Genomic DNA, 15,052 nt, shown 5'->3' on the forward strand with positions numbered 1-15,052 from the left:
GTGAGGCTTTAAAGGATATTAGTTATCATGTCTGGGAAAACAAAGTATGGATGTGAGGCTTTAAAGGATATTAGTTATCATGTCTGGTGCTGTGGCACAGAGCGTGCCTGCTTCTTCTAACCTAGAGGTTATGGGTTCAAGGCTCGTCGCTGCTTCAACAGTGGGTGTATGTTTAATCGGGAAGACAAAGAGTTGTCCCATGGTGCTTCTTACCAGAGAGTAGCTTGTGTAGTCCATACAAACAAGCAGAACCAATGCATATTGCACCGCCAGGTTAATTAATGAGGTTTCCAACCGAAAAGGGGGTAATTGCATTTTACCAATTTCATTTTAGTACTTTTTACTTTTGAAGGGGCAACGAAAAAAAATGAGTTTCAAAACCGCAAATTCGACCGCTGGAGTAAAATAAATAGGCCGTGGCGCATTTTTGTATGGGATTTCCCATTAAGAATATACCACTCAACTTTGATCGTTTCCAGCTTCCGAAAAAGTAAAGAATACTCAAATTGTATTTCTGATTTGGTATTAATGAAGAATGCTTCTTTTTCAAAACCGTATAAAGAAAATTTGTAAAACATAGACCCTATATCTTTCAATTTTTGATTGAACGTAGCTACATAACATGCTGACTCGGCACTTTTTTCTTAAGATCATTGCAAGTCCTAATTTATATTAATACGTTTCGGTTTGTTCCCTTCTAACGCAGCTTGCAGCTGCACTGTTGGTAACAAATGATCTTATTGTAAAATCGAATTCGTATTTCTGTTAAAGCGTTTTTTTTTAGATTAAGGCTTCTCCCAATGAAAGTTTAGTTTGTCACTTGTGTAATCCCGTCTTGGTGATGTAAACATTGTTTACATGTCTTTATTATGTTTACAAGTCGTTATTTGTATTATTATTTTGCGGTTTTAACGTTGCTTGTCGCTACTTAATCTCACTGCTGAAATCGTATCTTTTTCATAGCGATTTTTGCATCACTGGTTCTTGTTTCAGACAAAATAGTACGGACATCGGAAAAGACAGAGATGTGCTTGTGATAATATACTGCTACAATATGGCATTGTTGAAGTTGGTTAAGGTCTCCACTGTTTTTACACCTTTGCACTGCGAAGGTTCTCCTGTGAACAACTAACGATCACGCATACAAAGCGACCCCATGGGTGCGTGGTGGAACAGCTGAAATTTTCATTCCTAAACTTTAACATCCAAACCACTCTTCTAAAAACAGTGTCAAACATAGACTTTATTATATTTTAACTTTCGATTGAACGTAGCTACATAATATGCCTGGTGAATCAGCACTTTTTTCCTATTAGTTTGTTTGAAGCACTTTTTGTATTAGAATGTTTTTATTGCGTCTCACCGATACCGACTGTACATTTTTCACTTTTATGGCTCCGACCCCCAACATTTACTCCACTGCACCCGACCTCCATCTCTAGGGCCCCGATCTCTATGTAAAAAATACAGCGTGTAACAACTACGAACATCTAAATACAGCGTGTAACAACTACGAACATCTGGAAAGACAAAGGTTTTTCTCCATAACAATTTCCACTGCTAGGAACTTAGTAATATGGCTGAAAACAAAGTATGGATGTGAGGCTTTAAAGGATATTAGTTATCATGTCTGGTGCTGTGGCACAGAGCGTGCCTGCTTCTTCTAACCTAGAGGTTATGGGTTCAAGGCTCGTCGCTGCTTCAACAGTGGGTGTATGTTTAATCGGGAAGACAAAGAGTTGTCCCATGGTGCTTCTTACCAGAGAGTAGCTTGTGTAGTCCATACAAACAAGCAGAACCAATGCATATTGCACCGCCAGGTTAATTAATGAGGTTTCCAACCGAAAAGGGGGTAATTGCATTTTACCAATTTCATTTTAGTACTTTTTACTTTTGAAGGGGCAACGAAAAAAAATGAGTTTTAAAACCGCAAATTCGACCGCTGGAGTAAAATAAATAGGCCTTGGCGCATTTTTGTATGGGATTTCCCATTAAGAATATACCACTCAACTTTGATCGTTTCCAGCTTCCGAAAAAGTAAAGAATACTCAAATTGTATTTCTGATTTGGTATTAATGAAGAATGCTTCTTTTTCAAAACCGTATAAAGAAAATTTGTAAAACATAGACCCTATATCTTTCAATTTTCGATTGAACGTAGCTACATAACATGCTGACTCGGCACTTTTTTCTTATTAGTTTTGGTATGAAACGTAAACTTTGTTTACGTTTTTTTCAAGATCATTGCAAGTCCTAATTTATATTAATACGTTTCGGTTTGTTCCCTTCTAACGCAGCTTGCAGCTGCACTGTTGGTAATATGATCTTATTGTAAAATCGAATTCGTATTTCTGTTAAAGCGTTTTTTTTTTAGATTAAGGCTTCTCCCAATGAAAGTTTTATTGTCACTTGTGTAATCCCGTCTTGGTGATGTAAACATTGTTTACACCCGCGGTTCCCAAAGTGGGCGCCGCGGCGCACTAGTGCGCCGACGCAACTCGTCAAGTGCGCCGTGAAAATTTGCAGAAACATTTCCAATTTAGCATGGTCGAGATAATTGATTTGTATTAATATTTTATTGCAATATAAATTGTTGTTTTATATAAAAATCCAACGTGTTTGTTCAATAATAAAATTTAAAAAGTTTGTTTTCGCATGTCTATCTGTACAGTAGATTTGTATATTACGTAACAATGCCAATTATTTCTTTCGGTTTGCAATAATCATGTCCAGACTGTGGTACAACACTTTTCATATGCTTAAGTTTCATATGCTTAAACGAGCCTAATCTTAAAATACACGATAAAACTGTAAAAATGCGTTTTTATTTCTAAGACCTTTGGCTAAGTGCGCCGCAAACATTTTGAATAGCTCAAGTGGCGCCGGGTGAAAAAAAAGTTTGGGAACCACTGGTTTACACGTCTTTATTATGTTTACAAGTCGTTATTTGTATTATTATTTTGCGGTTCTAACGTTAAAATTTTAAACATCGTAAGAACAGGAGACGTTTTTTATTGACCTTATATAAAACAAGCACTAATTCATGTCATAAAATTATCCAAAACATACGCCCCAGCCAAATTAATTCTAAACACATAACCCTCAGCCAGATTTTGAAGAGACGAATGTACAACGCATTGCGGTTTATTGGCATTTGTCAAAAGTTGGTCTGTCTTCGGTTATCAAGCGGCTCGCTGAAAATTCCATGATTCCGTTCTAAAAATTCGTTAAAACGGCCATCATTATTTTCTAAAATAAAATTTCATTACTTTGATGAGATGGTGGTTCACGATAGTTGGAATGCGTGTAAGCAAAAGCGGTCTTGCATATTAACATTTTTTGTTGCGTTGCGTTATATACTGCGAAAGTTGTATTCTGCTTCTGTTTCCGTTATTACGAACTCATGTAAGCAAAAAGGATCTGCCAAAATATTATCTACTTGTTGGGTTGCGCTAACCTTTTGGGTGGCTTTACTTGACTTGAACAAAACCCCTGCGTCATAGCTGTTCGAAGATTTTCTTTACTCCAAACCCCGGCCTCCAACCCGTAGGCCATCCCCATACGCTTTAGTACTTCGATACTGTTGCGGATTTTTTCGGCTTTCCAGAGAAGTTAAAGCCTACTGTCTCTGTAATAATATGGATCAAGCATTAGGCTATATGTGGTTTCGCTAGATAGATAGGGACAGCGGGAATCTCGTTAATCCATTCATGCGCGTCACTAATTAGATGACGAGGCATTTGGCTATTTTTTTATTTTTTTTATAGCTTTTAGAGTTATCAAGCTACCGCTTAACCTTGGCGGGATCCATCCTTATATGTATGTCTTATGAAGGTGTTCATCACACCCATCAGGATCGATTGTGTTCAATCGTCTTCGCCAGGCGCCTTGTTGTTTGTTCTTAACCGTGTGGCTGTCGGACGGCCACGTAGTGCCTCCTGGCCTTCTTGCAAGGATGGCCAGGCCCGAGGCCCGGCCTAAACACCTACTTTTGCGGCTATTTGTTTTGCCGGGTGCGCTTTTGCCCCGGATCCTACGTTTGGGGGCTTCATGCCCTCGTACGTCGGGCCGGAGTTCTGCTTCTCCACCCGGTGCCATGCGGCTTACGGTAGCCCACTCTTTTCGCCTTTCGCCATTTGATAATGGATTGAGGTGGCTTACCTCAGATTCTGGCCCGTTGCTACTCACGTTTTCATCCAGCTTCCCTTCATCAGTAGCTAGCTCGAAATGTCCCCCTCTTGAAGCAGAGGTACATGTGGAAGCCTTTCTCCAGAACAACCGCGGAGATCGTTCCCCTGATCGAATTGGGGAGGCCGAGGCCAAGTTTCAGCATTCGTCTAGATTCTTCCGCCATGCAACCGCGCCAGTTAGTGGTGACGCTTGAGAATGTGATGTTACTTGCCCCAGTATTAAGGGCTACCCACCCCCGTATCGCCCCGTTATCGTAATACGATACTTTACTGCTGTGTGCCTCCGAGAGCTCGGCATTATCGGCCACGATCGTCACATCGACTACGATTGCCGTATCCCCTTTTTGTGTGCCTCCGAGAGCTCGGCATTATCGGCCACGATCGTCACATCGACTACGATTGCCGTATCCCCTTTTGAAAACACGAGGTCAGGTCGGCGAATACCGACCGGCGTTGGAATGGCCGGCTCACGTATCACCTTCCAATGACGTTTCGCGCTCTCCCTCGCTACTAATTTGGCCACGTTATCATGGCGGCCAATACGCGCTCCCCAGGTTCTTGGGCAGACCTGAAGGATGTGGCCAGTCGATTCCGGCTTACGGCAACAATCGCATGCTATGTCCACTCCAGGTCGCCCCCTGAGGCGAGCAGGTTTCCTCTCAGCTGCATCGCTCCGATGAAGTTTCTGCCACTTAGTAGGAGGCTACAGCCGCTTCTCACCCAGTCAAACTGGGTCGACACAAGCCCCGACTGCCTCAGACCCCGGCCATCGACTGAGGAATAAAGCGATCGAGCCTGTGCGACGGCCAGGTGCCTACTTGTGGTGATGGGCCCCCCCTGATATAATTCGGGGGTACTCCAGCGCTCCAACAGTTTCTGGAAATACTCCAGTCCGACCGCAGCCTGCACCACGGGATCTTGCGACCTCGTCATCTTCAGTCAACGGCCGGCCTTTTGAAGCGGTATTACCCGCTGGAGCTCGGGAACCCCGAGCCCACTGTCATTGCACTTTGGGTGGAAATATGCTTTAGGCGTATCCTTTGGTAGCCTGAGCCACCTCCGGACCGCCCCCCTCACGCACCTGTCTAGGTACTGCAAAAACTTCTTGCTAGTACTCGAAAGTACCAGCTGATGGTAAATCGAAGGTAGCAGGTGAGTACATAAAATGTACAGGCGCTGCTGCCAAGGGCGTAGCCAGCCTAAAAATTTGGTGGGGGCCAAATATTTTATGGTTGTATTTTGTGTTTGAAACACCTCCGCATTACGACACAAACACAAGAATGCGTACTGAATGGCATTTATTTTTTTTACGCCGCGTGAAAACACATAACGATCTACAACTCCATTAAATTAAAACTCCATTAAATTAAAACTCCATTCGTCGCCTACCACCAGCCATTTTTGTCACAATGTTTGAGATTTTTTCCTCACTAATTCTGTCGTGATGGCAATGAAGCACACACATATCTGAGAGGCGTTCAGAAGTCATTGTTGAGCGCAACCAGGTCTTCAGCCGTTTCATGCACGAAAAAGAACGCTCAGCCTCGACCGTTGTTGCCGGCAATGCCATGATGATCTGAATTGTGCTGTATACACTTGGATAATCTTTTGCACTCAAAATAAGCTCCTGAAAACTTGTGTGTCTGACTTGAGATCTCGAAGATCTCCAAAGAATAACTTCGCTGCCTAGGTTGTCCAAACCATATAAGTCCTCAATCTCACTTAACTTGGTGGGTATGTTTGGGGGAATGACAGAAAGCAATGATAAAAACGATGGGTTGTCAGTAAACCTCTCCCTAAGAGAGCTACATAAACTGTCGACGTATGGAAGATATACTGATCTTTGGAAATACTCGAATACAGATTCTGCGGGAACATTATCACGATATACTTGTGTCGCAGCTATTCTGGGCATTGCCAGCTCATTTACGTTTAATACTTCACACGCTTCTTTGTAAATTGTCGACGCAATGTTTGTATCTGCGCGATCTTCAGCTAAAACACTCTGAAGGGAAGTAATGAGGGCCTTTACATCTGACACAATGATTCCGACAGTCTGGAGCTTGCGCGCTAAAGGTTCAATGAGTGCAGAAAAATGGCCAATCAAACACACAGCATAAGTCACGCCAGCTTTCTCGAGAGCAGATTTTAAAGAAAACGCTTTCGTCCTTGTGCCGCTGTTGGGGTCCCTCATCAAAACATCAAGAGATTCGAGAATTCTCTTAAAATTGCATTTGAAAAGTCTTATACTCCTGTACTTGTCGGACCATCGGGTCGGCGAGAACAACGGAATGTTAAGTCCCAAACTTGCTCGTCTTTTAGGGCTTTCTCTAAAGAAACGGATAGTCTCCCTGATGATGTCACAAGTGTTTCTATGGGAACTTTGCTTTGGTCATTGATGACCAAATTTAAACAGTGTGAAGCACAGTGAACAAATATTGCGCGGGGGTACTTGTCTTTGATTCGTTTTTGCACACCACTCACGTGACCTGACATTGTTGATGCCCCATCGTAGCCCTGCCCGACAAGTTTTTGCATATCCAATCCTATTTTAGACAGGTCTATTTTAGACAGGTAGGCTAAAATACTTGCAGAAATTGATTCTGCCGACATCGAATCCAGTTCTACAAATCCAGTAAAACACTCGTGTATTTTATCACCTCTTGTGTACCTCAAAACTATGCTGAGTTGTTCTTTTCCTGAAATATCACACGACTCGTCGGCTATTACTGACACAAACGATTCGTTCGCCTCAGCTACTATGTCTTGGACAATCACTTGGCTGGCTAACCTGACAATCTCATTTTGTATCATTGGGCTGGTGTATTTGGCATTCCCAGCCGTTCGAGCAAAATGGCTTTTTAACTGTTCGTCCCCTGCATCAATGCGGAATTGTAGAAGCTTGTTAAAATTTCCGTTGTCTGCGGAATGTCCTCGCATAGGGATGTTACTCGAGGCACAGAACACCACAGTCTTAACGATAGAAGTCATTGCTTTTCTATTTTCCGCCATTTGCCTGGCATGCCCTGCGTCCAACCTCGCAGACACATTTTGGCCAGTTTCCATGCTTTTAATAAAACATTTTGCAGCCGAAGTTGCCTCTATATGGTAACCTGCATCTCGGTGACCAACAGCCTTCTCGATAAACTTCTTAAAGTCGATGCAGGGTTTGCTCACAAAAGCAGCGTTTGAGAGATCGCCGTGCTTCAAACGCGCTTATCTTACACAAACCGCCACCCCCAAAGAGTTGAGTATAGACCAACCAATCGGCAAACCTGAAATCTCCAGGCCATATTTTCAAAAACTTCCGACGACTCTGCCTGATTGTATCGAGAAGTGGGACATTCTTCGGACCATCGGAAGTTAGAAGTCTGTATCTCTCACCATTGGTTAACTGAGAATCGTGTTGCATTACAAATCCAAGATCGTCTGTGTTGCTCGTTTCTTGTGTTTGTTTGGGCTCGTAAATAGCAGTACCAATAGTGGGCGTAAGTGTGGTTTCTTCCAAAGGTTGCAGATTTTTACTTCTAGTAGAAAAAAAAGAATCCAACCTTGCTTGTTTTGGTTCTGACATCGAAATGGTATGCTACATTGAAAAATAACGTACAGGTGTCCTAATGGTTAACTTTCCAAGAAATTCTAGTTTATGCGTACAGATTAAAAATCTTAACTGAAAATCTAAACGACATCGAAATGGTCTGCTACATTGAAAAATAACGTACAGGTGTCCTAATGGTTAACTTTCCAAGAAATTCTAGTTTATGCGTACAGATTAAAAATCTTAACTGAAAGTATATATCTTTTTAACCGCAAACTTTTGCAAATAAAATATTACGAAGTCTGCAAAGACGAATAAAGATAAACATAAGCGAAACATGTAAACAGAACGAACACACACAACCAGTTTCAAATACAACGAAATGGATGCAGGAGCAAGCGAGTGACGTAACAATCATCTCGTTCTATAGTTTGCCACGCATGAACGGTCGCGTAACAATAGGCGACATAAATATACATATACGAATAACGGTGACTGTAAACACAATATCTCTACCTACCATGAGTCATTTGGCTTTACCAAATCGAAATGGTGTAAATTTTATTATTTGTCTTTTTTTTCACCAATACCCTTAGTGTAAACTCAAAATTTGGGGGGGCATGGCCCCTCAGGCCCCCCCTTGGCGACGCCCATGGCTGCTGCGGCTTTAAAGGAGCCCTCGAGAGATTCGCCAACTTACTTGCTAGACTGTCTGCTGCATCCACCCGCATCCCGGCGGCGGAGATATTAACCCCGAGGTACCGGTATGAGCCCGAAACGGCCACAGCCGGTATCCTCACACCACCGACGTGAACTGAATCACGCGGATCCACCACCCACCTTTTGTTCTTGCCATCGACCGCAATCCGAATGCTTGCCGATTTTGTGCTATTCACTCTGAGTCCAGACTCGCCCAGGTGAGTGGTCAGCTGATCGATTAGTCGTTGTAAACCAGGTTGCGAAGATGATAGTAAAACTATATCGTCCGCAAAAGCTAGATGATTAACCCTTGCTTCTCCGACCGTAACCCCGAAGGATTGGTCGAGAGACGAGAGCGCCCAGTCTATAACTGCATTGAACAGGTGGGGGGATAGCGGGTCGCCCTGCTTTACACCCCGTCGAACTTTAATCGAGGGCGATAGTTCGCCGGAACCTCGAAGGAAAGTCTCCGAGTCAGCGTACAGCTCCTCAACGTATTTGAGTAACGGGGGCGGAACGCCCAGCCTTTTAACAGCATGTAGGATGGAACGGTGAGATACGCTATCAAACGCCTTGCTTACATCAAGGAACACAAGGTTCAATTCAGCAAGTCGCTTCTTGTGATCGTCTAAGACACTCCTCAGGATCATGACGTTCTCTGCAACTCCGTCCATGCATCGGAAAGCCTTCTGTCTGATCGAAATGGGCAGATCCCGTTCGAAACGGGATGCCAGACACTTGTGCAGGCACCTGCCTACATAGCTTCCCAGGGTAATGGGTCGGAACTGCGGAGGTCTAGAAGCATCCTTCACCTTTGGGATGAGACAGCTCTCACCCATCCTTAACGCTTTCGGTTGGTAGCCAGCCAGCAGCCACAGATTGAAGTGACTGCAGATTTGATCGATAGGGATAGACCTGAGATCCGACAGCCGGTGGCCGTCCGGCCCCGGAGCCTTACTGGACATACTGCCCAGTATCTGCCGAACCTCGTCCGGTGTTAAGGGATCCAACAGCCCCCATAGGGTTTCCCCCACTTTGGCTGGCTCCCTTAGATCGTTCTTTGACTGACTCTCCATCAGGGGCCCCCAAAAAGCCTCCTGATCACTAAGCGAGACGGTTCTCGCAGGGATTTTCCAAGTCCCCTCGAGCGCCTCCCTAGCGCACAAACCTCTCTTGGTTTTCCATAGTCGCTGAATAGCGGCGTACTCCGCCCTTCGCCTCACCTTTCCCGGCGTTCAGTGCAATGCGAGTCGCTTTCGCGTACCCACGTCTGCGCCGGTTGGGTTCGAGCCATCGCAGGAACTCCCGATAAATCTCATCCCGTATTACCGGGTTGGGGTGACCGGGGTTCACCGCAGTCATGTCGAAGTCGGTTCGCAAGTGACCTAAGTCGATCGCGTCCCGAAGTCTCACAGACCTCTCTTCAGGATCCTGTCTTACCTCCTGGGAGGTGTTGGATGGTTGGCTAAGGCTTTCCGCCCCGCTAATCTGATTTGGAGGACTTACAGGCACCAGCGCTGCAAGCCGCTGCTCCAGAATGATCTTCTTATAAGCTGCGGACTTGCCTCTGGCTCCCTTGATGGCATCAAGGGATCGAGACGGAAATAGCGCATGCAGATACTGGTTGATGAACCGCGTACCTGCTGGCGCTTGCACCTCCGCCTGAGCCATCAAAATCATCTCCTCCTCGGACCAACGAGCCTTCACTCTAGGGCCGGGGATATGTTTCCGGTGGTATGAATCAGGATGCTTAATCCTCCGGTGTACGCTCAACCGGCGGTCGTTCTTAAAATCTCTCCCACACTGGGAGCATTCCGAGCCAGCTACGCTTTGGCAACCGGCCATATTTATATTGTGAGCCGGGGCAGAGGCCGCAGCCCTTTGCTTATTTGTATTTTCTGTAACAATATTTTACACCCGAGCAGGGAGTTAGCCCGCCCGGGCGTGGTGATTCTTGGTTTCGCTTTACACCCGAGCAGGGAGTTAGCCCGCCCGGGCGTGGTGATTCTTGGTTTCGCTCCCGCAGTCCCTGCCAGCCTTGTGAGGGCTCGCAGTTATGCCGGAGGTAATTACGACTCTCGCCACGAGAAGGCGACCACCATAGAGAGTCAAGAGAGTCATAGTTACTCCCGCCGTTTACCCGCGCTTCATTGAATTTCTTCACTTTGACATTCAGAGCACTGGGCAGAAATCACATTGCGTCAACACCAGGTGACGGCCATCGCAAAGCTTTGTTTTAATTAAACAGTCGGATTCCCCCGGTCCGTACCAGTTCTAAGTCAGCTGTTCGACGCCGGCCGAAGCGGGCCGCGAAGCCCGCATTAGCTGCGGCATTCCACGGCAAGACGCGACACAGGTCCAGGCTCACACCCAAAGGCGTTCGCCCAGTCCGGTACAGCGCCGCACCCCGCTTCGTGACACGGCTCGACCGACCCAGCCCCTAGAGCCAATCCTTTTCCCGAAGTTACGGATCTAGTTTGCCGACTTCCCTTACCTACATTGTTCTATCGGTCAGAGGCTGTTCACCTTGGAGACCTGCTGCGGATATGGGTACGACCTCGCACGAAAATTACACCATCTCCCTCGGATTTTCACGGGCCGACGCGGGCTCTCTGGACAGCACAAGAGACGTGCTGCTTTACGGGGCACATGTCCCTATCTCCGGGCAAACCGATTCCAGGGTCGCCACCCCTTACCAAGAAAACGCACGCGCCGCGCCTGTACCACCCGACCAAAGGCCGGGCTACCTTGCGTGCCGCAGCTTGTCCGCCTCCCAGCCGGTCGCGGCCCTCCACCGGCGCTAGTGCGCCGACCGGACGTCCGAGAGCGCAGCGAGGGTCCGCGATACTCCGCTCCGCACGCCCGATCGGCTGAAAGCGACCGGCAGACCCGACCGACCCTCCCGTTTGCCTCTCGACGGTTTCACGTACTGTTTAACTCTCTCTTCAAAGTGCTTTTCAACTTTCCCTCACGGTACTTGTTCGCTATCGGTCTCGCGACTGTATTTAGCCTTAGATGGAGTTTACCACCCGCTTTATTAGCTGCATTCCCAAACAACCCGACTCCGGGAAGACGCCGAGAGCGCGCACCCGCCGCCGCCAAGGGCCTGACACCCGCTAGGGGACGAAGCCTCGATCAGAAGAACGTGGGCAGCAGGACGCGCGCGCAGAGCGAATTCCGTACGCCACAATTCCGCGCGCTCCAAGAACGCGCGGATTCGGCGATGGGCTCTTCCCACTTCACTCGCCGTTACTGAGGGAATCCTCGTTAGTTTCTCTTCCTCCGCTTAGTAATATGCTTAAATTCAGCGGGTAGCCTCGTCCGACCTCAGGTCACTGGCCCGGCGACCGCACTCGTCGCGAACGACTCCCGCGGCGAACGGCAGGTCCACCGGTCCGCGGCGCCGATTGTTCCTCTTCGAGGTCGACGTCGCGGCTCTGCAGCGCGGCGGGGAGCGAGATCGCGGCAGTCCCCCGCGGAGACCGCTCAACTGATTTTCGCGGGACGGCGCAGCAGGCGCCGACGACCGCAAGCGCGCCGCCGAAGCGGCGATAGTTAATATCCTGCGACCCTGAGGCGGGCGTGGCCCCGGGATTAACCCGAGGCCGCAATTCGCGTTCAGATCGTCAATGCTCAATGTGTTCTGCAATTCACACTAATTCACGCAGCTAGCTGCGTCCTTCATCGACTCGCGAGCCGAGTGATCCACCGCCAAGAGCCTTCTCACCTTGTCAATACGCAATCGCCGTCCTCACAACGCGCTTTCGCGACCTGTTCATAACATTTCCGCCGAGCGGACGACCTGCGAAGGCCGCCACTTGAAGCCGTTCGACACTCGGACGGTACTAGACTTGTGCCTTTCCAATCGTATGCGAACCTTCGTCCGGGGGTTAACCCGGCCCCGCCGTCGCCATGCGTGTGAGCCTTGCCTCCGTACGTTCAAGTACCTTCTTACGATAATGATCCTTCCGCAGGTTCACCTACGGAAACCTTGTTACGACTTTTACTTCCTCTAAATGATCAAGTTAGATCGTCTTTTCGGACGCCGGCGCGGCTTTCGTTTTAATTAAAACTGTACAGTTAATTGTTTTAAGCAATAAAAAATAAAATTTTATAAAAAAAAATTATGATTAGTTTGTACAACCATTTTTTGTTTTTGCAAAATAATTTCAAAAAAATTTAAAGTTCAAAACAGTAAAATTTTATAAAAAAAAATTTTTAAGATTAGTTTTTACAACAATTTTTTTTTTGCAAAATAATTTCGAAAAATATAAAGTTCAAAACAGTAAAATTTTATAAAAAAAATTTTTAAGATTAGTTTTTACAACAATTTTTTTTTTTGCAAAATAATTTCGTTTTAATTAAAACTGTACAGTTAATTGTTTTAAGCAATAAAAAATAAAATTTTATATAAAAAAAAATATGATTAGTTTTTACAACCATTTTTTGTTTTTGCAAAATAATTTCAAAAAAATTTAAAGTTCAAAACAGTACAATTACCTTTTTTATTAAAATAAACAAAAAAAAACAATTTTTTTTATGTTTCTCATAAGAATTCAAAAAATGTTTTAATTAAAACTGTACAGTTATTTGTTTTAAGCAATAAAAAAATTAAAATTTATGTAAAAAAATATTTAAACATTTCTTTTTACACCAACTTTTTTTCCCAAAATAAATTCGTAAAAATTTTAGGTTTAAAACATTACAACTACTTTTTTTATACAAACCCAAAGGAATTCACAAAAATGTTAACCGCAAGGCTAATTCATAGCAAGACTAATTCACCGAAAGACTAATTTACCGCAATACTGGTTCACCGCACAAGACCAATTTACCGCAAGAACAATTCAACGCAAAACCAATTCAACGCAAGACCAATTCAACGCAAGATCAATTCAACGCAAGACCAATTCAACGCAAGACCAATTCAACGCAAGACCAATTTACCGCAAGACCAATTTACCGCAAGACCAATTTACCGCAAGACCAATTTACCGCAAGACCAATTTACCGCAAGACCAATTTACCGCAAGACCAATTTACCGCAAGACCAATTCAACGCAAAGCCAATTCACCGCAAGGCCAATTCACCGCAAGGCTGGTTCACCGCAAGGCTAATTAAGGCTAATTTTACCACAAATCATAGTTCACCGCAAGAATTGTTCAGGGTAAGACTAATTCAGAAGTTTCAGCTCGTTTGTATCACATCACCCTACATTGTGGAAATTCATTGACAAATTAAAAGATAAACAGGGGAGAAACGAGGCAGTCAATAAGCAGTATGTTGCCGGAGAAGATTTTTACCTCCTCGCAAAAAGAAATATCGCGATGCTGCAGAAAGGTTAACAACTCGACGTAACCTAACAGGGAGATGTTGGACTACTTAAGAGGAGTAGCGCATAACATTTTTTTGTTGCTCTTATGAATCGAAATTCAATTGGAGTCGCGTCCTCATCATTGCAGTACATGCAGGCGATATTACACACATACATACAAAGGGGCGGAAATAACGACATAAATCATACATACAAAGGGGGCGGAAATAACGACATAAATCAATAGGAAATAAGTAGACCTGTGCGACCAGGGGTTGTTACGATAAGCCTTTTTTTAGTGGAAATGTTATGTTGTATTTGTGTCTTTTAACTGTAGTGTTTCAAATGTTTTGTTTTGCCAATTGTTTTTTTTTTGTATGTTGGATAAATGTTTTGAATTTAGTTTTGATAACCCATAACTTGTGTTTTATAAATTCTTGATTATTCCAAATATATTTGTTTTCACGATATAATTTTGTTTTGCTATTTAATATTTCCATTTTTGTTATGGTTAACAACTTGATGAGCCCAATTTGTTCTTCTTGTTTGCTCGGTGGGTTGTTATATAAAATAAGTTTTTTGTCAATATCGCATTTATATTTAAAAATTTTTGATTCGTATTTACTTAGTTTCCAGAATAGAGTTCGAATTACATTGCACTCAGTCATTATGTGTATTAGATTGTCTTTGTTCTCCCTACAGAATTTGCAATTTGTTATTTGAATTTGGCCGTTATAGTAGTTTGATGCAAAATTTTTAAAAAAATCTCCAAAGAAAAAAGCTTTATTTGCAATCTTATAGTTTATGTCGCGTTCAATATTTGTAAAAAAAGGTTTAACTTTTTTGGTAACACAATTTATATTTTTCCATGGGATTATTTGTCCTTCAAGAATTATATTACATTTTCGGAGGTTGCTTGATTTTGTAAAGCTCTATATATTGGTTTTAACTTACTACTTTCCCATGTAAAGTTTTGTTTCCTTAATTCCAAAAAATTGTGTCTGATTACTTTATATAGTGCATTGGGTTGTGATGTATTTCGAGGCGCATTACTTATATAGTTTTTCGTAGATTAATTTCACATGGAGCTATACAGAGAAGACGGAAAAATTTTTCCGCTAGGAGGCGATGACAAATTCGTTTCTCTATTTTATGGGGAGCAGTTAGTTTCACGGTTTATACACATAAGATATAAACCCCTAACACTAACCCCTAACACTAACCCCTAACCCCTAACCTCTAACCCTTAACACTAACCCCTAACACTAACCCCTAACACTAACCCCTAACTCCTAACTACTAACCCCTAAC

The 15,052-nt window shown here is 44.2% G+C and overlaps 2 protein-coding genes and 1 non-coding gene across 3 annotated transcripts in view; 1 reads left to right on the forward strand and 2 right to left on the reverse strand.

The window, feature by feature from the left end:
• LOC149724213 (uncharacterized) overlaps positions 1-15,052 on the forward strand; it is a 111,378-nt gene that overhangs the window by 40,644 nt on the left and 55,682 nt on the right. The gene's annotated exons all lie outside the window — the stretch shown is intronic.
• Positions 5,379-6,383, reverse strand: LOC149724216 (52 kDa repressor of the inhibitor of the protein kinase-like). Its single transcript, XM_089893308.1, has one exon. It carries the CDS (start codon positions 6,381-6,383, stop codon positions 5,556-5,558), a length of 828 nt encoding a protein of 275 aa, XP_089749434.1. The 3' UTR covers positions 5,379-5,555.
• On the reverse strand, positions 11,993-12,146 carry LOC149724217 (5.8S ribosomal RNA). The gene has a single exon (XR_016386759.1). It is a non-coding gene; the product is annotated as a 5.8S ribosomal RNA (ribosomal RNA).

The sequence above is a fragment of the Ciona robusta genome, unplaced genomic scaffold (assembly GCF_009617815.1).
Source record: "Ciona robusta unplaced genomic scaffold, ASM961781v2 AP042738.1".
In the NCBI taxonomy this organism is placed as follows: Eukaryota; Metazoa; Chordata; class Ascidiacea; order Phlebobranchia; family Cionidae; genus Ciona; species Ciona robusta.